Below are 23,113 nucleotides of genomic sequence, written 5' to 3'. Positions count from 1 at the left end.
ACAGTGTGTTCTTTCCAAGCACAAGGCCAAATGCTGCCTTCAAGTGGTTTCCTATAAAGACGGTCATTCGTTAGACACTCAGGCGTCTGACCATGTGCTTTTCAATGTCTTTGAATATTCTTTTTTGTACAATAAATGTGTCTTTTTTCTTATATACGTGGGCTAGTGCTGTATGTATGAAGTCATTGATAAATTCTAAACAAAAATAGTCTTTGGAGGAGTATTTCATGTGAAATGCAACAACAAGTAAACACCTTTGCCTTCAAAATAAAAGCAGAATCAGTGTTTATTCTGTGAGAAAACGAAGAGATTTGACTTCATGCAAGTTTAAATCTGGAAAAAAAAATGTATAGCCTACTTGATTACATTTCTTCCATAGCTTTATATTTCACATAGCTCACTTTTGCACTTTTTATTGGTGGGAAAACTGTTGGGGCTCAACGATGAAGAGGAGAATATTCCAAGTTAACTGTCTTGTGTTATTTGACAGCTATTTTATCCAGATAAAATTACACATACACTTATATGGATAGCTTTCATCGAATACAGTTTCTGTAGACTTGCTTATAGATTAACTGACCATCATTTCATTTCATCTCCCACAGCATTTATCTCAATGAAATCAGTGGCTCATAATCACTTATAAAACTTTATAAACTCTTTTTTTAATAATAAAATTACTTTTTATTATTTAATAAATAATAAAACCGCCTCATATTCACATAACTCAACTTGAAATGCTGGCTCAACAGTTTGCAAATGAGGAAACATCAGAGGTTGAGTTATTACGAATAACATCCTAGAAAATAAGGCAGAAAAATAATGTTTATAGTAAAAAAAAAAGCTAAAATAATGAATAAATGGAAAAGGAAATATGGATTGAAAGAGTTTTTTTTTTTTTTTACATATATATATATACATTTATGTAGGGTGTCTTGTTTCGTTGTTTTATTTTGTAAACAAGAGACCGGAAGTGTCGCAGTTGGTTGGCTGGTTGGAGGTTTATTAAAGGCGAGCGCTGTCGTCTGCGTTTCATTCACAGGCTGCGACTGAAGATGAAACAACAACAACAACAACAACAACAACAAAACAACATGACTTCAGACAAAGTGTCGCACAGCAGGAGGGTGGAGGTGACGGAGCTGGAGCAGTTTTTGACCGAGCCTCCGGCTGGTTTCTCCGTGGAGCCTCTCAGCGGAGCCGGTTATCGTGTCCACAGTGACCCGGAGAGGAACCTGGTCCTCATCGATGACTGTCAGTCCTGCAGAGGGACCGTTGTTTTCCACAAGTCACCGGGAAGGTGAGGCATAGAACAAGAGGTGTATGTGCAATATGCACTTTTCTGTGTATAGTTGTCCTTATCATTTACATTTCTCTTTTACTTTATTTCTATAACTATATTTCCGTCTTCATCATACTTTTTGTAATAATATTACTTAAGTAAAAGTATATGACATTAACTGTACTAAAAAAGTGAGGAGTTACGGTTGAGCCATGGTGGCTCAGTGGTTGGCCGAGTTGTCTATTAATTGAAAGGTTGTGGGTTCAATTCCCAGCTCTACTTGTCTCATATGTGTCCTCGAGCAAAGACACTTAACCCCCATGTTGCAGCATATGAATGGGTGAAAAAGTGTATTTTGAAGCAGCTCCAAGACTAGAAAAGCACCATATACAGTAAATACAGACCATACCAATTCTTCTTCTTTCTTCTTCTGATTTTGTTTGGTAGTAATGAGTAATAAAGATATAAAGATAGTTTTCAGGAAATGTAGTGGAGTACAAGTAAAAGTTGCTCGAAATACAAATAATACAAACGGGAAACACTGATCAATATTTTATGGAGCAAACGATTACTGGATTAATCGAGAAAACAATAGACATGGAAAATAATCCATAGTTTGCAGCCCTGGATTAAAGTTAAGAAAAGAAAAGCAGTCACTGTAACTCATAATCAATCAAGTCTGCAGCTGAAGAGATCTGAAGATCTACTCCAAGTGTTGATAGTCTTCTTTATTTGCTAAACTTTCTATCATCTTTGAGCCAGATATTTTCCTCGGACCTCTGGCGTCAACAAGGCCTGTTGTCTCTTTTCCTCATCAGCCCCATCTGGCTCCAATAACCACACCATGCTCAAAATAACTTCCATCACGCTTCCTCCTCAGTCTGGTTGCAGTAGGGAGTCTTACAGTCGCACAGGTGTACCTTATAAAGTGGAGTGTGTGTGAACTGCATTACACGGATATATAAAACTCACACGTCTGTGTTTGTTCTCTACGTACAAACCAAACAGGAGCGTTAAGATGCAGAACTTGTGGGAGTACACCAGCACGAGGAAGAGCCTGTTGTCTAAGTGGATCTACGTGCTGACGTCCGCCTGCGACAAGAAGTCGACCGATGAGTTCACAGGTAGCTGTTTCACCGTGTCTTTGAAGGCACCACTTGCATTTCTGCTTTTATAAATCGTTCACAGCTGGGCAGCACGGGGCGACTCATACTTGCTGCCAGACAGACAGAGGGACATTTGCGTTGGGTGGGGCAGAGGAACAGCAGCAGCACTGACTGTGTTCCACATGTCAGCATTTATTCCTCCTGCAAACTCTTTTTTCCCCTCACGTTTCAGTGCTGAAGCAATATGTGGTGGCCATTGACGGCAGCGATCCTCTGATCAAGTGGCAGATGGAGCGAGGCCTGGACTGGACCATCTCGTCTGTGGCCGGGGAAAGCTACAGGGTGGATGTAAGCATGGGCTTTTCTGATCTGTCCTAAAGGCAATCTGATGAAAATGTGTTTTTCTTTTTATAAACTATATAAATCAACACACCTGAGCAAAAAGGGATCCAAATCTTTCAAATCGGATTGAATTTGTGAAATTTGGAAAATACGTCACAGCTCAAACTTCGCTTGGCCAATTTTTATTTTTTTATTTTTTTTTAAATAAGAAAAGAAAAACTATCTATTTTGCGACTTCTGACTTTAAATTATGCAATATAACGTGAATCATAACTTTGACTCAACAAGCAAAAAGAGACATAAAAAGGAGCTTTTTTTGTTTGAAGCCTCCCCCAGGAATGTCCATATAAGGAGTTGCGTATTACCCAATCCAACTTTATTTAAAAAGCCCATTTAAAACAACAGAGTTGCACCAAAGTAGTGCTGTGCAGTCTAAACTTGGGACTGCAGATCCCCTCAGACATTTATGTACAATTAAAATCTAAAACCGTGCAGCAGCAGCAGCATTCTGGACAGTAATCCTGAGACTGCAACGACACCATGCGTGGCTGTGCATGTTGTCGTTAAGTACTTGATAATTACTTCAGGTTCTGATAATGGAAAACCTTTTTTTTTCTTTTCTTCTCACGTCAGATCGACTTGACTGAAGCCGTGGAGAGCTGGGCAGCAAAAAACATCAACGTCAACACGGACGATCTGATGCAAGTTGAACCCGTGTGGAGAGACGTCTCCTTCACCCTCAAATACTACTCTGACGCCCTCTTTGATTTCCCACACTGGTTCGGCTTCAGCAAGAGAACCTTTAAGGTAACCTTTCCCGTAACATGACCGTCTTACTACACACAGTACATGACAATACTGTAGTTTTGTCAGTATTTGCAGGCTGGTCTAATAAACCGTCGTCTCTGTGTTTATGTCGACTCTTCTCGTCAAAGCTGAGACTGACGTGAGGAAAAAAAACCTGGAAACTGGATCTGCTTCCTCGAGGGAAAAAAGTGGAGCAGTGGAGGAGTTTCCTGATGATCGAGAGACAAAATGGTTTTGATACCAACGTGACACGTCGGTGAAGGACCGACCGTCTTCTGGAGAAGATGCTGGACATCTTCTTGTGCTCAGTGGATGGAAACTACTGACAGTGACAAAGGAGGGATGTCACAATGACATGAAGATGAATTTTAATGAGGTGGAAGTAGGTTTTTTTTGTGTGTACTTTTTAAAATGTGTAATGTCTATGTTTTAAATCACATCTTTTACTGAGTAAAAAAAAGAATGTCGGCTTTAATTAAAATAAATAATAAATAAAATAAAATTCACACAGTGGAAACTTTGGCAGTGAATGATGAGGTCTGAGTGTTTTTAAGGAATTAAAGCAAGTTTCTTGATTGTTTCAGCTACTTAAATGTGAACCTTTTCTGGTTTCTTTGCTCCGTATAATAAAGAAATCATTCAAACTGAATCAATTTTTTTGGGTTTTGGACAAGACATTTGAGAACATCGTCCTTTCCAGGTTTGAGAAACACTGATCGACATTTTCTGACATTTTATGGACCAAACGATTACTTTCAGCCCTAGTCAGCATTTTAATTTGTAAAGGTTTGCCATTACATTTTTAAAAAGCTACTTTTACTTGTACTTAAGTAAAAATGGTATAAAAAATACTGGTACTTTTACCAAAGTAGAATATTTCAGTACTCTTTCCACCGCCGGTCATTTTATGCTTTTACTGATTTTAATTTTTTTAAGGAAACACACTTTTATGTGATGATTTGCAGCCATTTTATTGTATTAAGGGTTGAATGGGTCAATGGGTTTTCTACGTTCTTACAAAATAAAGTATTATCAAGACTGTTTCAATGCTTCACACACACACACTGGACTATGGGATGAGGAGAAGAGTAGATGCGGCGCTGGTGATGGTCTGTACGTATTCTTTGTAGTCGCTGCCATAGTAACGCCACAGCAGGTGGTTGAAGATCCCCACGACGCACATCATGAAGAGAAAGAAGATGATGCGCTTTCCAAAAAGGTAGCCTGGAGTGCTACAGAAAAAAACAACAACAAAAATAAGTTAATATGACGTCAGGCCTGTTGTTATGACTCCGATGATAAGAGATTACACACACACACATATTACCTTTGAGATGTTTGTCCCAAGTATCCCACAAAATACTTCTGCCTCACGAGAAGGTAGATGATGCCGGCGAAGGCAGCAGGAGCTTTCAAACACGTAATAAAAAACGCACAGAATCAAATATGATGCATTATTACATTTCTGTTGGAAGACATTGTCAGAGGATCAGAGGTCCAGTGTGTAACATTTAGGACGGATTATTGGCACAAAAAAAAAGTATATTACTGATATTTGCACACTTGCACCGTCATGTTCATAAGTTAAATCTGATACACAAAGAGTTGTTGACATCCTTTCTGGCATGTGAAGGCCACCGTAGTTGCCCCATGTATTTGTTGCAGTCTTCGCTTTCACAGTTAGATGTCACTAGATCTTTTATTCATGGGCTCACAGTGTGATTTGAGACCGTCATTGCAACGTCTTTACTTTTTAAAGTCCCAATTAAGTATAAAAATCTCTTTGTGAACATCCGTGAAGTCAAGAAAAAGCACTGCATGGTTTCCATGTGATAATGTCAAATGGAGATAGTTATAACTACTAGGTTCTCTGATCTTTGATTGATACTGGATGATCTGGACATTTTTAAATAACATAAAGCATGTGAGAAGTTTCTGTGGTTTAGGTGATAACACTTGGACACCACAATTAAAAATAAATACTGAATAAACCTGTCAAAGATGAGGGAAGGCAGAGAGAATGACTCACTCATCTCACTCATCTGAGACTTGCAGCAGTTACAGTTTGAGAAAGGCTCCCTTTCCTGTTTCGGCAATTACCGTTTTTGCACAAAGGGAGGTCCGTGAAGAAATGGCTTCTTAAGGAGGCGTTTGGGCGCCTAAACCTACACTTAACATTAAACGCCGTCATTACAAGCTGGGAAGCAAACTGTGTGAGTCAGGCTCATCAGTAAGAAAAGTAATGTTGTTGTGGCTCATGAGTGAGAGGAGTACACACACACTCATTTTCATGTAATGGAACATATTTGCATTTTGATTCTCACTTACAAGTGAAGAAATATGGGTGTACGAGTCCTAGTTCACTGACTCTGGTGGGTGTGTGTGTGTCTGCTTAATGATTACCTTGACTGAGACAAAGGCCGGCACACCACATCACTGCCAGGAAGGTCGGGTATGCGTCCATGCAGTTACGACTAAACGAAACACACATAATAAGCTCAGTCAATAACAATAATAATGCATCTCAGATAAGTCACCTGCAATGAGATTATGAGGCATTTACAGACCGCCGCGACAGAAACCAGGCTCATTTTCCTGCGACTTGTGCGTGTAATGTAATATCTGGTTTCATTTTATTCAAATTTACTGGTGGTAATTGTAGGTCCTCATTATCCAATTATATTGTAATATAGTAAGTCTGGTGTCAGCATATATTTGACTCACAATGGAACGCACACACATTTAGGAAGGGGCGGTTTGAGAAAGGAGTTCATTTAGAGTGAATAAAACCTTGAAGCTGTTGGTATTTAAAAAAAAAAAAAAAAAAAAAATGGGACTAATGGGTGTGGAAATCTAATTTGAAATGGAAAAGCCAGGAAAATGAGAGCCCAATTCTCAGAGTTTGATCACATTGGATATTGGGTAGTTTTCAGGTTATTTTGATTATTAATTATGTTTTCAACCTGGTCCAGCTTCTCAAATATACAGTATATACATTTATATAATGTGTCTGTGTGTAAATAATCAAAACCGGATTAAGAGTTAGGTGCTTTCTAAACCTTTGCATCACATTTTGAATGAAATCTTAACATCACCTATATACAGGACAGGATGTGACTCAAACGATTTCCTTTTAAAAACAGGAAGTGCTTCTTTTTTTTTTGTTGTTGTTGCTGGTGGACCAACATTGTTCCTCAGGCGACTTCTGCACTGTTGCAAACATTTCCATTTCCCAATTTGATCTCACTGTCAGAGCAGTTGAGTGTGTCCAACTTTAAACCCAATCAGACTCCATTCAAAAAGAGAAAAAACAAGGTCAATTAATTCTCGGCACACCAGCGGATCAATAAATTAAAAAGATAATTTAGCAGTCAATTGCTGTTGCACCTTTACATATACTACTTAGTTTTATGAACTCTTCTGACACCTGTAAACTGATCTTTATAAACCCTTACACTTTGACAGGACCTTTAAATAATGGTGAATATTGTTGTTTTTCCCAGCAACCATTCAAATGAGCTCTGTATCAGGCAGGCAAATGAGGATTGCCTCTAGCTCTCTCCCTGACAGTAATATTTATAGTTATGTAAATTTAAAAAGGAAAGTTCATGTTTGGAAATACAAACAAATCTTGCTTTAATGTTAGATTAAAAACACGAAGAATAAAATAAAAGGCACTTACTTGGCACAAGACACTCGGTCAGTGCAAGGCGTGTGGGTGTGGGATTCTCTCTCTACCTTCTGTGCAAAGAATGCTTTCAACCACAAGACAAATATTAAACAAGAAAGACACACAAATCCATCACTTGTAAGCTTGAATTGCTCCTGCTGCATCTCTCCCTGGACTCACCATTCTGCAGAACGCTGACGAGGGTGACGACGACCAGCAGGTAGATGTTTTCCACCACTGTGTTGGAGTCCATGATCGGCAGCTTCACAGAGAGGGAATGAAGATTTACTGTCAACTGTGGAGCACACGATCATGTCTCCATCCCACATTACGTACGTTGTGGTTTCCCCTTTATGTAAATGATGCTCAGGCATGACAGTCCCTATGTCTGTGTGAGACTCGCACACAATCAGACACACACTTAAATGACACAAATGGTGAAAGGTGAACACAGAGCAGTTGATGCAAGGGTGCAAAATATGTTTAAAATGCAAAAAAAAGAGCAAATTTGTCTAACATGAATGCAGCAAAGCATCACATCTGTTGTCTCAGATTCATGCATATACAAAACACATAATAAGAAAAAAGTTAAGTATTTAGTTATAACAAAACATTATTACCCAAGTGTTGTTGGTTCAAATACACAGACAAGGACTGAAGTGTCCCCTGATCAAGGTACCTCACCTCCCCCATGTTGTGTGTTTATTACTGGTGTGCTAAACTCACTAACACTGGTTATTGTGTGTATGAATATAAGAAATCCAAATTCTTACAATATAAGCTTCTGTTCTAGTGGGTTTTATGACTGGCAAATTAAACGTGTTATGAATAATATACACTTGTAGCTGCGTGTAGAGCTAACGCAGTAGCATTCTGCGGCTAATTAACATAAAAATTATGACAACAAATATTCAGATAAGCTGTTTTTAGACATCTTTTTGAACGACAGAGGATATCATTACGTCAATCAATATATCAAAATACTACACCTGTCTCCGGCAGATCTTTGGTTTTTAAGCGCTAAGACAACCGCTCGTTGCATCAGCTCCCATATGGTCTAGCGGTTAGGATTCCTGGTTTTCACCCAGGCGGCCCGGGTTCGACTCCCGGTATGGGAACTTCGCTTTTGCTTTTTCAGATGGTGATACAGAACAGATTAGATAATATAATATGAGATTAGAGCAACATATTCTTTATCTCGGCCGGCTGTGAAAAACAAGTGAACTACGAGTGCTTTACAAATTAAGTTTGATTAAGTACTTGGGCTGCAACATCTACATTTCTGCTAAAAGTACTCACCTTTCTCACCATGATAATGGGGGCTGAATTGTGTACATACTATGGTTTCTATGCTCCTCTATGACAAAAATTGGACATTTATGGCATTTGTCCATGACCGTAATTACAATTAATTTACCTGAGTGGTCTCAAACAATAACACACAGTAATTAAAATACATTAAGACAATTTGGAAGTGAAATCCTGATTTCTTCACACTGAATTCTGTCACAATATTTCTCACTGTAAATGAGAGCATTTATTAAATTACATTTTTTAAAAAGACGACAAACTTTCAAGTATTTTATCAAAATATAATTAAACAGAGCAAACAGACAGCTCTGGCTATAAACACGATGCCTCCATACAACCACACACAAACACAAACGTGCCAACTGTCCAGAACACATTTAAACATGTGCAAGTTTTACAAACACACCCTCAACATGTTCACCTCAATAAATTATCCTCACCTCCCCTAATCATTAAACTCAAACTGACATGACAGTGCATAACAATGGTTTAGGTTTAGTAGCATTTCCCCAGAACTGAATTTGTCTCATCAAAGAAGTATAAAGTACTTACTGTGGTTGTACTCTCATTATTTAAGTCAAGACACAACTTTCTATTTACCATCACCTGATCATTCAACTCATCAAGACTGCTAATTTGAACAAATCCTGTATCCTGATCCCAAAATGTAATGGATCCTAAATGGAACCAGCTATAATAAACCCATCCTAATGACAGACAAGGTGAAGCTTGTTAAATTAACTGTAGTTTACAGAAAAACACATTCATATTTATTTTTAAATGAAAAGTTCAAGTGCACTCAGAGCATCACTCTCCATCTCCGTGGGCCTGTGAGCCATAGCCTGCATCAGAAACTCGTCCATAAAGTTCTCAGCGCCGTTTCCATTCGTACAAGTGTCTGTTTGGAACGCGCCGCTGACGCCACTAACCCCACAGTCTAACCGGCTGCCTCCGTCTTGTCCTTTGACGAGCATTTCCATGTAGTCGGTGCTGTCTGGTGACCGGTTGCTCGCCGTGGTCGCCGGTGAGAGCAGATCCGAGAGGATGCTGTCGCAGGTGGAGCCGTCGTAGGTGCTGGAGGTAACCGTGTGTGGAGAACTCAGGTCGGTGCTGTCAGGCCAGGGGCTCGCGCCGCCCTGATGACCCAAGAGTCCATTGAGCTTGGCGAGCTTCTTCCTCTTTAGTTTCAGTTTCTTTAACAGCTTGTACCTGAGGACTTCAGTTTCACTGAGACCTGGGGGAATCTTTGAGGAGAGTTTCTTTAAGGAGGAGATTTCGGGGTTACCGTTTGCTTTAGGCAGAGTAAATAATGCACCGGACATTGCTGCTGTGTTTGTTAGGGATTTTTGGTTGCGAGGGGTTATGGGTTGAATCGGCATCGATCTGACACAGGGAAGGGCAGCAGGCGACGGGAGAGGACTTGGCGAGTGCGAGGTCCTGGCACGGAACGCGCCATACATTTCCGCAGCTTTCAGTGGGAGACCGTCCCTCTGCTCTGTCCTGAGCTGTGGTTTTGGTCCTTCAGGAATCTGCTTTGCCCACACAGGGTTGGGGGTAGAGTGAATGGTTGGCATGGGCTTTACTTTTGTGACCGGCATGGGTGTGAGTATGGGGCTGGGTGTCGTCACAGGGTTCTGAACGTGGTTTAGCAGCCGCTCGCTGAGCATGAAAGACCAGCGGGCGTTCTGATCTACGGTTGGTGGGCATTTCTGATCAGTGGACATGGGTGAAGTGTCAGTAGAAACCAACATGGAGGGCATTTGGAGTGAGCTTTCAACAGGTGGAGTGTTTACTGGAGCAGCAGACCCTGAGAGTTTGTTAGCAGTTATTTCTGTGGGCTCAGAAGACACTGGTGGTGAAATATGTGAAGCTGCGTGAGATGAGACTTCTTTGTTATCCTTTCGTGTACCAATAGCTTTGCCTCGGCCATTTCCTCTACCTCTACCTCTACCTCTGCCCCTACCTCTACCTCTACCCCTACCTCGCCTGGTACAAGGCTCAAATGTTGGATCACTGGTTGAGCCATCCACAGATTCAGGGTCAGAAGAGGGGGTAGTGGGAGGATCCGCTTCAGGACTGTGACGCGTTTCACTGCCTGCGACAGTGGAGGAGCTATCTGGTGTTGTGCCAAGCATTTCACACGTTCTGGGATGAGTCAAATCCTGAGTTTGTTCTCTGCCGTCGACAGGCGTCGTCTCCGAATCCGGTTTCAACTCCACCAGCGTGAGTGTGATGATGTCATCGTGGCTGAGGCCCTCGAAGGTGTCGAGCAGCGTCGAGGAGCCGATGGACGTATCGGCGGGGAAGGTGGTGTCCAAGTTGTTGACGCCATCTTCAGATACTGAGAGTGCACGGGCAATGTCAGAGTCATTGTGCGACAGGACAAAAGACTGATCCGGAGAGCACGCCACCTGTTCTTCTGCGGCTACATGTTTGTCAGTGAGACCACAAGATAAAGTGGAGTTTGTCACATTGTTGGACGGGGGAGAGTCCGAGAATGTGCTGGAGGGAGAACAGACGCGAGACTCTCTGGCCTCCTCGGACGTTTCCCAACAAACGATGTGCATCTCTGCGGCAGGAACCGAGAGTTTCTGATGCCTCTTACATTCTGGATGTTTCAAATCATCATATTCCAGCCACGACCCTGTGGGGAATAAGGTAAAGGAACACGGTGAGCAGACAGCAGCATGTTTGTTTATACTGACATAAAATTGAAATCAACAACCAAATTCAATGCTAACTGTCAATAAATCAGATTTAGTCACAGTTGATTATACATCTTGACCCTCCATAGTAACAATAATAATAATAATAGCTATTTTGACAATTAAATTGGTCTATTAAAATAATTACTAAATGATACTAACACAATCTCTTCAGTGGGATGACTTACTACAAATGAACAGCAACCAAATATGAGAGCAAATACATATATCACAACGTTTTTAAAAATAGTGATAGTAATAGTAATAGATAGTGTGGATTAAATGTAGATGTGGATTACTGTTTGGCTTCGACCCAGTATGAGATGTTTTTAAATCCTTTTTTTTATATAGTTTTATTGTATGCCTTGTTTATTTGTGTTGGTTTTATATTTTTTACAGTATTTTTGTTTGTTCTTAGGTCTATTAGGTCACACGTTTTTATTTTATTTGTTTTATTTATCTCTGATGTACAGCACTTTGTTTCAGCTGTTGTTTTTAAAGTGCTTTATAAATAAAGTTGAACTGGATTGGGTAGAATGTTTTGTATAAATGTCAGTAAAACAAGCATTAAAAAAAAAATCAACATTACATGAGTTGTCCAGCAGAATGTGCTGTTGGGAAACATGCATCTATATCCTTGTGACTTCACAGACAGTGAAGTCAGTGCCTGTGGTTTTCGCAACATATGTCTTCAGTAATCTGCTCTCTCATATACAATGTCACAAGTACAACATATGTTGGTACAACTTTCAGTTATGTGGCCTCAAATGTCCTGTATAACCTGTATCACAGAGCGGGTGAACAGCAGCCACGGTTAAACCCTGTGTCTTCTAATCCAAGCATGTCTGAGTGAAAAAGGGGTGGAGCCGTGGACTGAAAGCAACACCGTCGGAGCGAGCGAATGTAGTAATTGATGGAGGAGGAACTCTTGATACCTGCAGGTACACCGTGTTAAAGCAACAGCCAAAAATAGCAACATGTAAAGTAAACAATATGATCATTTCAAACAAACATTGTCAAGACTGTCTGCGGCCAAAACAGAGACACGAGCAAACAGAAGAAAAGGAGGCTGTGTCAGTCTCCTTTGGTAATAAGGAAGTATTTAAAGCTGCTGCTGTCAGTGAAATGCTCTATATTACCACAGATATTACGGATCTCGAGTGTTTGCTCAGTGACACGACTCCCACAGCTAGACGTCGACCAAATACGGGTTCTTCTTTTGTAATCATTAGATGTCTGTGACTTCAGGTTCCAGCCACCACAATCATCACTCTGGTCTTCGATTGGCTGCGGCAGCTAGAGCTGTCATAATTTGACTTAATTGTGGTAATCTGACTAATCTGGGTGTGTGATGCTGCGTAGAGGCGTCAGCAGGTGTACAGAGGCAGTGTCTTGGAGCCTTTTCACAATTGGTGACTGTCAATCAATCTAATTTGAGATTTTTCTGACCTAATATTGTGACTGGAATTTTATTTACAACAGTGCTTTAAAAGTCAAGCTCAAGTTCAATATTTGCTGTATATATTAGTTATTATGTATATTTGTTATAGATGTAACACAACCATCATTATTTAATTAATAACTTTGTGATAAATTATCATTCTGTTTGTTCAAAGTGGCATTTTTAACCAGATTAGGCACATAAAAACTCTGGAAAAACAAAATGTATCTGTAAAAAACACTATAAAGTCAATGCTTTTGTGCCAGTCCTGATCCTGACATGATAAGAGTGGTTAGTCGGTGGAATTGTTGACAGCAGCTTTTTGATCTGCTCTGATTCTCCCTGCAGAGCAGGTTAGGTGTGTAGAATGTATTCAGCATGACTGGATTTACCTCACAAACCCTTTACGCTTGGCCAGATTCAAATAATCCAGTAATAACATAACATCATACCATCAGAATGATGAATCCAGGTGACAAAGTGCTTGAGCCGAAGGTTGTACTGTATGACAGTGGTGATCGAGTAGCGTTTCCCTCTGAAGTCAAAGGTGTAGAGTCCGACGTCATTGTCAGGAAGCCCCTCAACAAAGTGCAGCATGAACACTGGAGGCACACTAAATGGACACACAAACAAAGGTCTGGTTAAAAACACTACAGCACCTGTTTTGTTCTTCTAACTCAAGCCAATATACTGCACACACTGTATGAAACTTCATTTATTTCAAACAGCTCAAGTGTTAACACCAAGTAATTTAACTCAACTTGGCTGTCACTTCCATCTAAAGTTAATTAATTAATTCAAGGTGCTGCTACATGTAACTGTTAACTTGTACATTTCTGCTCAAATGTATTTTTCAAAAAAATTAAATAGACAAATTCCAAAACAATTCATTTCTGTAAACCTCTTCATATATTAACATTTTTAGAGATAAGAAGAAGACACGCTGACAGCTCCGACTCTCACCTCTCCAGCATCATAGTCCTCTTCTGCTTCTTCCTGCCGCACACATTGCACGGGGCCAGATGAACTGCACGGAGTGGACGCCAATCGGGGACGATGTTTGTTAAGGTGGGAAGAGTTTTCACGAACCTGGAAAAATACAAAATGAACTTCATTTAGGTGCTCTGCAATTTGCAATTAAATTAATTTCACCTTCACGGTGCCGTCAACAGTTGATCATAATATTAACTGATTTTGGCTTATTCACAAGAATGAAAAGAGCCGTTTTCATTTTCAGCCATTTGACCCTTACAATTGAGTCTTTTGTATACATATATTTAAACAACTAGTTTGTCACATTTATGAAATTTAAGAGCTACAAAAAGAAAACGGTTGACATTTCATTGCTGTATTATATAATAATAACAATATTTGACGTGGTTTATGCTTGAGAAAACCTGCCTGGCATAAGTACATGGATCCAAAGATGGACAGGACACCAAATGTGTTACTTCTTCGTGTAAACATTACTTAATTTAAGTGTCAGGAATGGCTCTCAGGGCAGTTTTTTTTTTATATCACATTTGACGTGGACATTGGATGTGACGCACAAAATATCAAAACTCTTTTATTTATGCCTTCATCTCTGCAAAAGGGGTGAAAAACGTGGACATGAAATAAAAATAAACACCGTTTTTTCTTCAAAGCTACAAGACTGCAGAGGGGCTGAAGAGCACCATGTAGCTCTAGAGCCACAGGTTGCAGACCCCTGCCCTAGTTAAAGTATTCTACACAGGTGTCCTCCAGATTAACAATACATCTGTTACTTCAATCAAATGATTAAATGGCAAACATTTAACATCGTTAACAAGAATGAATGAGCCAAAGGTGCAAAAAAACAACAACAATTCACAGGGTATATAAACCTATCTGTCTTCAATCATTCATCATACCACTGCCAAAAACTACCATTATTTTCTCTGTACTCATCACTAACATCTAGACTAAAAAGTGAAGTTTGTTAAAAGATGATATTTTTATTAAAAAAAAAGACTTAAATCACCAACCTCTCATTTGTAGCAGCTCTGCACTCGCTGCACTTGAAGTCCCACTGAAAGGTTGACTGGAAGAGAGGCTCCGCCCAGGAGTCCATATTGAGCAGTAGTGGCATGGCAAACACTGGAGTCTCCTTCTGGCCTGAGAAGCACAAACATGCCCCAGTTAGTAACATAATAATCACAGGTATGAGTGCAGACAGAAGCTGGGATAACACCTTCCACTTCCAGATCAGTGCAATGAATAACTGTGAATAACGTGATGTTTTCTACTTTCTGAATACCTGACATTAAAAAGCATGCTCTTGGGCTTTATTTAATCAGCAATCCTCGACCCACCGCGATCCCTTTGTATTATTAGCGTGCAAAGAAACTATGCAACTTCTCTCACGTCCATTCAATGTACAGCTTTGGCTCCGACAAGCCAAGCGAGGCCAGCATGCGTAGACCTGTCGCTTTCCGGTATTATCTCGTGAGTTGCTTTGAAATTTCAAGATTAACTCTTTTGAAAGGAAACTGTGATTTGTGTGAGCACAACTTTGTTTTTTAATAAAGTCCGATGCCAAAAAAAACACACGATATAAAAAGGTAGCAAAAAAGGGCCAAGTTGTGCAAGATCTGAACATTTTTCTGATTGCATTTTGCAGAGGCAACTTGCCAAAAAAAGACTGACTAATAATCCTTTGTATACTTTTGTTTCTTATTCTGCATAGAAAGTGGCATTAGGGTATATGAAATCTAATATTCACAAACAGAAGGCTTGAGGGGCCAGAAGAGCTTTGTGCTGTCGAGTTTGAAAAGCATTCGCTCAGACATCTTTCCCTTACTCAGAGGAGCTTGGCACAGTTATTGCTTATCCAACACTGGTTTCCTTCGAACCAGTGAAACACAGTGCAGAGAAGTATCTTCTTCATATTTATTAGGCGCGGGAATCACAGGGTACCTCACGATGCGATACGCGATACATGGTCCGCGATGCCAATAATATCACGTGTGATAATCGATATACTGCGAGACAATCATGTAGCGACACACCACAAGTTTCCCCTCATTTATTTGAGGCGAGTGAAACTTTAGCGCGCCTTTATTTGTTAATTAAGATATCGATATTTGACCTGGTGCATCAATTCCTGTATTGCACAAGGAAGGACGACGATATATGACCCACCTCTAATACTTATTACCTTATTTACATTATTTCTTTGCATCTGTCCAATTAATCAATTAAAAAGGGCCTTCCTGCATGGAGTTTGCATGTTCTCCCTGTGTGTGCGTGGGTTTTCTCTGTGTTCTCCGGCTTCATCCCACAGTCCAAAATGATGCAATATGGGGATTAGGTAAATTGGACACTCTAAGTTAATTACCAGAGTGAATGGTTGTTTGTCTCTATATGTGTCACTGCGAGGGACTGATGAACTGCCTATCGCCCTATGTCTGCTGAGATTGGCACAGTGCCCGCAACCCTCCAGTGGAGGATACAGCAGTAGAAAATGGATGGATGGATGTGCCGACAGTCTTGGCTTCAGCTTACCCAGTTTGCAGTGAAGCTTGGGCTGCAGTTGTTCGAAGACGGAAATCCTGAGACTCTGTAGGTCCGCACGGGCTTTTTGCAGCACATGGTTTGGCACCCGCACCACACCGTCTACACAGAAAGAAAGAAAGAATTTACAATGTATTCCCATTCAGTACAATAACACAGTATGTGAATCTTCCACTAGTAATGCCATTTAAACAACCAGGGCCTCATTTATGAAATAGTGTGTACATACGCCTGAAAAGTTGGCGTGTGTACGAAATACAGAAAGTGCTTGCGCACAAAAATATTCTGCTTTATGAAACCCATGCACAAACACATGTCCAGTTTCCCTTTAGAAATCACAATCAATCAATTCGCAATTCAGCACAGCTTTTGTGAGCTTCAGGGAACTCCCATAGTTGACCATAAATAGCCAGAAAAACAAGTAACTGCAAAGTCATGGCAAAGGCAGACTGGCAAAGTACCACATGCGTAGGTCCTGTCACCTGCCTGGTTCGTGAGTGGTTCACGGGGTTAGACACTGTAAGAGGGTTGCTCGTCTAATTGGATTTGCACATACAGTAATCACCGTATTTAGAGGCCTGTACTCTGTGGGTGACGACACTGGATGAAGTGTGGCACAGAGATCCAGCAGGCAGGCAAGACGGACACACAATTCATTCATCATTACTGGCAAGCAAATGTGACTGGTCTATGAAATGCCTCTCCCTCTGAAGCTTCTATCTGCCTCATCCTCTGGCAAAGCCAAATAAACGATTTTGCGTCATTGTGCATCGTCATGATTACGTTCCTTTTTATACACTTCCCATTTGATTGATTCTAAGTGGCTTCAGTTCTGGCAATAAACTGATAACCGACGCTAATTGTTTCTATGATAACAATTATCATTTCAATTCTCATGAAAATATCTCATTCGTTATTTATTTATTTGGGTTTGTACATGTAGGTACGCGTTTCCGGGAGCATCAGTCATGCAGGTAGTGTTAAAGTATTGTTTTTGGTGGCTGTCTGTCTGTGTGTGCTTCTACACCTGCTTGCAATAATTATGCAGACAGAGGCTTGTTAGAATTTGACCGACGTGGATTCGCACACAATCGATAGACTACACATACAGGCCGACAGAGGCTTGTTGCCTGAATGTGGCTAGGACCGCCATCTCTATTTGCCTTGTTTTGAACAGTTTCCAGTTATCCCTTTGCAGCTTCAACTCAAGTTTGTTTTTTTTATAAACCCCAAACTTTGCATAGAAAGTAGCGTACATGTAGGCCTTCTTTTGTGTGTACACAAGCTTTATAGATGAGGCCCCTTGGATTTTAATGACTTAATACAATTCAATTTGGTGACATTACAAAAGATGTAAGCAACATTTTTAGAGCAAAAAATATAGAACAAAACTGAATTTTGAAAAATTGAATGGGTGCCCTAGGTACAGAAAAATAAATATACAGTACTGGGCAAAGTTTTTGTGTCTGCCAGATTCTGTGATGATTGGCATTCAGATTGGAATAATGTGACAGAAAAGTTGGTCTTTTATATCTAAGCAAACTGTGTCAATGAGTTTAATAACTCATACAACAAGTGTATGTAATGATCAAGCATGTCTTGAATAAACCTGGTGTAACAGATCTTTTTCAACATGAAATCCACACTCACATTTTTAAGTGAGCAGGGTCAAGTGTAGGTCACAGTAAATACTTGACATTTTAATCTGTAGAGGTTTTTCTGAAAATATATATGATTTGATCTTTTATGGTAATTATAGCATTGCTAAAACCACAAATATAACATCTTTGCACAGTACTGTGACTGCCTCTCGTCATTATAGTTTGTTAACAGCATTTTTTAAACAATATATAAGCTCTCTATTAGCTGTAGATGAAAGAAAAGGCAACAAAACAAAAACGCAGTCAAATCGGATTTAAATGTTATCACATTCACAGGTAAGCTTAAGATCACGTATAACCTACCTTGGCCAGTTTGCTGATGGTCTCGAATGGCAGCCCAGACATCCTCATAAACGTTCATCAGCTGCCAGACAGACGATTGCCGAGGCTTGTCTTTGGGTTTAGCCTTTTTCAAGCTCTTACAGTTTACCAAAGCAACAAGCAGTGAATCCAGCCAACATAGGTTGTCCCTGTTCCACCAGAAAAGATGATCTGGAACAGGCACAAGCTCCTCTGGGAGCATTTTGGAGGTATGAAGAAAATCCCCAGACTTACTGCCTGCTAGGCCGTTACATGCGGTGATGTCTGCCGTCTGCGATTTCTCCTCTGTCCTTGTGGTCTGCTCAGTGAGCTGAGGTGATGGACTATTCGTTGCAGTTGAATATGTGTGGTCACCTGTGAAGGCGGTCTGTCCTTTCAGTAACTCCGGATCAATCTTCAGCTGCCTGGAGTCATCCTCTGTGTCCATCATACCGAGAGCAACACAGTGATGAGAGAGTGAAGGCTCATCCCCACCAGCACTCAACAATGCTGCTGATGAGTGCTGTTGGTGTCCGGTCTGCTCACTGAGCTGAGGTGATGGACCATTCGTTGTAGTTGAAGATGTGTGTTCATCTGTGAAGATGGTCTGTCCTTTCAATAACTCCGGATGAATCTTCGGCTGCCTGGAGTCATCCTCTGTGTCCATCATACCAAGAGCAACACAGTGATGAGAGAGTGAAGGCTCATCCCCATCAGCACTCAACAATGCTGCTGATGAGTGCTGTTGGTGTCCGGTCTGCTCACTGAGCTGAGGTGATGGACCATTCGTTGTAGTTGAAGATGTGTGTTCATCTGTGAAGATGGTCTGTCCTTTCAGTAACTCCGGATGAATCTTCGGCTGCCTGGAGTCATCCTCTGTCTCCATCATACGGAGAGCAACGCGGTCATCAGAGAGTGAAGGCTCACCCCCATCAGCAGTCAACAAAGCTGCTGATGAGTGCTGTTGGTGTCCAGTTGAGGCTGAGCATGCAGAAGGAGTAATACCGTCTGCAAACGCAGCTTCGTCCGTTTCCTTCTCCAGAATGTCCTCATCTTGTAATGCCTCCCCGCCTGTTGTCTCCGCCGCTTGACAATCAAAACCATCTTCATGTCTGTTCACCTTTTCACCATCTTCTGCCTCAGGTGCTACACGTTGGCCATTAGTGACAGTGTTTCCAGCAACACTCTGTGTCCCAAAACTGTCAAGTTCATCACACGATCGCAGACATTTGGGTGAGCATTTAATCAACTCTTCCAGTGGCAGAGGATTTTTTCTTTTGTTCCCAACTGTGGGCACCACAGGATCCAAGCTAGCCAAAACATCCTCTAAGGAGCGGCTTACCAGAGGGAAAAGGCACTATGTGGAAAAATGGAAACACAGAAATTAGCACAAAAGAAAAATAAAGACTTCACCCGAGTGTGTCTTGGAGATGGTAGTGCTGGTTCTTACCAGAGGGTTTGTGCAGAGAGTGACCGACTCCTGAAGGGTGATGTGGTAAGAGCGCAGAGGATAGGTTAGGCCCTTTGAGGAACACCAGGGACAATTCTCGAGTGACGCAGCTCTTTCCTGAACCTTAAAAAAAAAGGTAAAAATCCCACATTAGTCAAGTCTAACATCTACAAACAAACAAGCATTTCTTTCATAATTTTAGTGTGAAAATTATTACAGATCAATCAGTTGTTTGGACCAGAATATGTCAATTGTTTTTTCACAAACCTTGAAATGATGATGTTCTCAAATGCCATATTTTGTCCATAAATCAGTTTTAATGATGTTAAAATATTATACAAACCAACTCGAACTGCCTGCTGCTTCTTTAATTTCTCAGCCACCGTCAGCAACTTTCATCATTTTGTTCTTCTAATAATACTCAAATAATCACTTGTAAACATTAATTGGCATATTAGCAAGATTTTGTTTGATTACACAAGAGGTTCATACTCTTGATTTAATTGAACAGTAATGTTTCTTTGTTTTTTGTCTGTTGACTCAGATTTCAATTTGCAGTTTTTCAAATATCAAATGTGTACAAAATGTACAAAATAAAAAGAAACCAACAACCAAGACATTTTTCTTTTATATAAACACTTGAGAAGCATGGCTTCAAGCCCTGCAGAAAACTTTCGCCTTTTACCAAAGATTTCCATTTGTGGTTTTTTCTTTTTTTTTCTTTTCTGGTTTGGATTGGTACTGTCCAGTCACAGTATTTTGTCAAATGTAATTCAGCTTTGCGCAAGTGACAACAGTGCGAGGAAAGCAAGAGCTCTACTGACTTTTCCCAAATACCCCACCAGTGGTGAGGCCAAAGCCCCCAAATCAGTGTCTTCACCAGTCATTGGCAAACCACCGCTGCTCTTCTGGTCCACGGCTGTCAGGTGCCATTCAAAAAATATTACCATGTCACTGCAAAGTGGCGCACTTCTGAGGGAGCTGAGGACAAAATACAACACATGAGGTACTTTAGTTTCGACAATGTTAACTTCCTCTTGATATATGTGGTTATACTAGTGGAAATGGTGCAAACTATTGAGCTACAACCTCTATGGCAATATTACATCTACATTATTTGTCAAAATCAAATTAATTTGTCAGGTAGTCAACTCGCTGTATCAAAAAAAAGGGCTAAATCATTTAGTTTGAACTGTTTTGGAGAGGTTCTCTCAGCAGTAATGACTATCATAACACCGAGACATGATGATATTATTTAGTCTACTCTCCTTGAATGGAGAACTGAATAAACAACTTGAGCACTTGTCAGTAAAATTATATAAATGCACAATATCAGATCAGTAATGGAAATAACAGTAATTGGATGTATGCACGAACACACAAAGCCATTAAGACAGATATAGTTCTACACATCTACATCCACTTTAGTTTCAGTAGTAAAAATTAAGAAATCTGTGAATTCCAGTAACATCTGTCCGTCTATCTATCTATCTGCTTGCCTTCCGAGGTCTCTTGATAGGCATCAAAGTCAAAGGAACACTGCACGCATTGCTTAATTTAGCCTTTTCCCAGGTATTTGGTTTAGCAGCTCATCAGTTTACCACTTTATCCTCCACATGAGAGTCACTGGGCCGCTGCAGCCAATCCCAGCTGAAAGGCAGGGTAAACTCTGGACAGGTCGCCAATCCAGTGCAGGTCAAACACAGAGATGAACAACTGATTGTGCTCACTCACACCTATGGCTTATTAAGAGTGTCCAATAAACCTCATCTGTGGGCAAAAACTGGAGTACCTGGAGAAGACTGATGCGAACTCCATAGAGAAGTAGGACTGGGTCGCAAACCCAGGTCTTTTTGCAGTAAGGCACCAGTACAAGCCACTACTCCGCCATGTGGTCAGCTCATTAAACAAAACATCAGAGCATAGTATTCATATTCTTTGATGTAAATGTGTTGTCACAAAGGAGATTCAATGAACACCTGTCGTCTGTTATCACAAGCTTCAAAACTTGGCAGGTGATTGATTTACTGAGGGGGCCCAAGTCAAGAGAGCCATGCACATGATGTGAGTCAGTTGAAGCCCAAGATGAGGGTACTGCAGTAGTAAAACAACTTAACTTAAAAGGGTTTCATTACTCACGTTTCTGTCAATTAAAGAGTTCATAAACCACGTATAACTGATTTACTCAGACATAAACTCAAGTTATCTAAAATGTACTGCGATAAAAGGACACCAACTGATTTGAACCGTTTTATCGTTTTACACAACGGGCTTAACATGAAATACTGACATGGTTATGCCTTCATAGTTAGCATTCTTGTGGATCTCTCACTCTGAGACTACATTTTTAAAATATCACAGCCCCATTACATTGAATTAATTATTAATAGTAAGGGAAGACGCTCCCATCATTACCTTACTATAGAAAACAAGCTATGTTTTAAAACACATAATGCGACACACTTATTTTCCCGATATGCGGTTAATAGAGAATCACTTTCGTTATTTACTTTAAATCAGACTTAAATCTTAACAAAGCCCACATTCAATACAACCAGTCCCGGCAAGCAGCGGGAAGCATGTGCTAAAACCTCGTGTTAATTTGAGCGGCTGTCGACTTTTTCTTCCGCATTTGATGAATAAATGTGATACTTACCAACACCAAAGTTATGTTAAAAGTGTTATTACGGTCCCAGTTGGTGAAATCCATAAACACAGCCGCAAATGTTTCTTAGAATCTGGCAGCGGAGCGGGCCCATGTGCAACAACTCCACAGTTCGTGTGAGAAACGTTCGACTTCCGATTGCCGCCGGATGTTCTTCGGCCTTTTTTTCCCCTCATCTCGTCGGGCAAAGGTTCCGCTTAGCCCCAATGGGTCGCGTGGGTTAAGTGCAGAATTTATAACATTATTATCATCATCAATATTATTATTGTTATGACTATTATTATTAGTAGCCGAAAACACTCACATTCTCAATGAAATTCTAAATGTATAAGTAATTTAAGTAATTGATTTTTTTGATTATAGTTGGAGTTTTACTAGTATATTTACCTTTATTAAGATGAGCATTCAAAGTAATTTATCTAAATGTGATCTAATCAGCCTAATTTTATTTAATTTTATTTATTTATTTTTTGCGTGTTCGTGTGTGTGTGTGTGTGTGTGTGTGTGGTGGTGGTGAGGGGGGGGGGGGGGGGGGGGGTTACATATGTCCCCCTCTCTAATATGACACACATGCACACACATTGCCTCCACCCCACCTCTTGCGTGTGTCCCCCTCCCTCCTCCTTAAAGCCCCTCCTGTATCTGCTGTTCTCCTGTCCTCTATTTTCCTCCTGATGACAAAATGAATTTGCATATTTTTCCCCATGCAGGGGGGGTGCTCATTAGGATGCATAAACCGACCGCCTGCAAGCCTCATAAGCAGACTATGGTTTTCTGCTGTGGCATCTCCTGGTGCAAAATGAGACACTGGACAAGCAGCAGCAGCAGCAGCAGCAGCA

General features: G+C 40.6%; 3 protein-coding genes and 1 non-coding gene across 5 annotated transcripts; 2 read left to right on the top strand and 2 right to left on the bottom strand.

Annotated features, from left to right (window-relative positions):
- The first annotated feature begins 1,022 nt into the window (after positions 1-1,022).
- On the top strand, positions 1,023-4,186 carry LOC131458561 (mesenteric estrogen-dependent adipogenesis protein-like). Its single transcript, XM_058627736.1, has 5 exons — positions 1,023-1,300; positions 2,291-2,406; positions 2,621-2,736; positions 3,364-3,537; positions 3,666-4,186. The coding sequence occupies exons 1-5, from the start codon at positions 1,056-1,058 to the stop codon at positions 3,678-3,680; spliced, it is 666 nt and encodes a 221-aa protein (XP_058483719.1). The 5' UTR covers positions 1,023-1,055; the 3' UTR covers positions 3,681-4,186.
- Positions 4,187-4,487: 301 nt separating this feature from the next.
- alox5ap (arachidonate 5-lipoxygenase-activating protein) lies at positions 4,488-7,491 on the bottom strand. Its single transcript, XM_058627849.1, has 5 exons — positions 7,388-7,491; positions 7,220-7,292; positions 5,941-6,011; positions 4,865-4,946; positions 4,488-4,769 (listed from the first exon to the last, which is right to left on the bottom strand). Exons 1-5 carry the CDS (start codon positions 7,458-7,460, stop codon positions 4,607-4,609), a joined length of 462 nt encoding a protein of 153 aa, XP_058483832.1. The 5' UTR covers positions 7,461-7,491; the 3' UTR covers positions 4,488-4,606.
- A 762-nt stretch (positions 7,492-8,253) lies between these two features.
- On the top strand, positions 8,254-8,325 carry trnae-uuc (transfer RNA glutamic acid (anticodon UUC)). Its single transcript has one exon. It is a non-coding gene; the product is annotated as a tRNA-Glu (tRNA).
- Positions 8,326-8,708: 383 nt separating this feature from the next.
- uspl1 (ubiquitin specific peptidase like 1) lies at positions 8,709-22,425 on the bottom strand. Of its 2 annotated transcripts, XM_058627338.1 has the most exons (9): positions 22,266-22,425; positions 20,434-20,590; positions 19,610-19,732; positions 18,163-19,516; positions 16,190-16,300; positions 14,671-14,800; positions 13,628-13,753; positions 13,117-13,277; positions 8,709-11,162 (listed from the first exon to the last, which is right to left on the bottom strand). In XM_058627338.1, the coding sequence occupies exons 2-9, from the start codon at positions 20,557-20,559 to the stop codon at positions 9,295-9,297; spliced, it is 3,999 nt and encodes a 1,332-aa protein (XP_058483321.1). In that variant the 5' UTR covers positions 20,560-20,590; positions 22,266-22,425; the 3' UTR covers positions 8,709-9,294. The 2 variants fall into 2 exon arrangements, with proteins under 2 accessions (XP_058483321.1, XP_058483322.1); XM_058627339.1 differs by lacking the exon at positions 20,434-20,590 and having other exon boundaries at positions 22,266-22,409.
- Between the last annotated feature and the right edge of the window lie 688 nt (positions 22,426-23,113).

This window comes from Solea solea, chromosome 4, assembly GCF_958295425.1.
Source record: "Solea solea chromosome 4, fSolSol10.1, whole genome shotgun sequence".
NCBI classification, from domain to species: Eukaryota; Metazoa; Chordata; class Actinopteri; order Pleuronectiformes; family Soleidae; genus Solea; species Solea solea.
Note: the sequence above shows the minus strand (reverse complement) of the source record. Positions and strands in the feature narration are given on the sequence as shown.

What these genes read in the sequence shown, in the direction of transcription:
- LOC131458561 (XM_058627736.1), top strand. Translation starts at nt 1,056, where the DNA reads ATGAAACAACAACAACAACAACAACAACAACAAAACAACATGACTTCA. An exon ending in GTCGACCGATGAGTTCACAG is followed by an intron (nt 2,407 to 2,620) that starts GTAGCTGTTTCA and finishes CTCACGTTTCAG; the next exon opens with TGCTGAAGCAATATGTGGTG. An exon ending in GGGAAAGCTACAGGGTGGAT is followed by an intron (nt 2,737 to 3,363) that starts GTAAGCATGGGC and finishes TTCTCACGTCAG; the next exon opens with ATCGACTTGACTGAAGCCGT.
- alox5ap (XM_058627849.1), bottom strand. Translation starts at nt 7,460, where the DNA reads ATGGACTCCAACACAGTGGTGGAAAACATCTACCTGCTGGTCGTCGTC. An exon ending in CGTCAGCGTTCTGCAGAATG is followed by an intron (nt 7,293 to 7,387) that starts GTGAGTCCAGGG and finishes TGTGGTTGAAAG; the next exon opens with CATTCTTTGCACAGAAGGTA. An exon ending in GACCGAGTGTCTTGTGCCAA is followed by an intron (nt 6,012 to 7,219) that starts GTAAGTGCCTTT and finishes TGTTTCGTTTAG; the next exon opens with TCGTAACTGCATGGACGCAT.
- uspl1 (XM_058627338.1), bottom strand. Translation starts at nt 20,559, where the DNA reads ATGGTAATATTTTTTGAATGGCACCTGACAGCCGTGGACCAGAAGAGC. An exon ending in CCATCAGCAAACTGGCCAAG is followed by an intron (nt 16,301 to 18,162) that starts GTAGGTTATACG and finishes CTTTCTGTGTAG; the next exon opens with ACGGTGTGGTGCGGGTGCCA. An exon ending in AGGACTATGATGCTGGAGAG is followed by an intron (nt 13,278 to 13,627) that starts GTGAGAGTCGGA and finishes GTGTCCATTTAG; the next exon opens with TGTGCCTCCAGTGTTCATGC.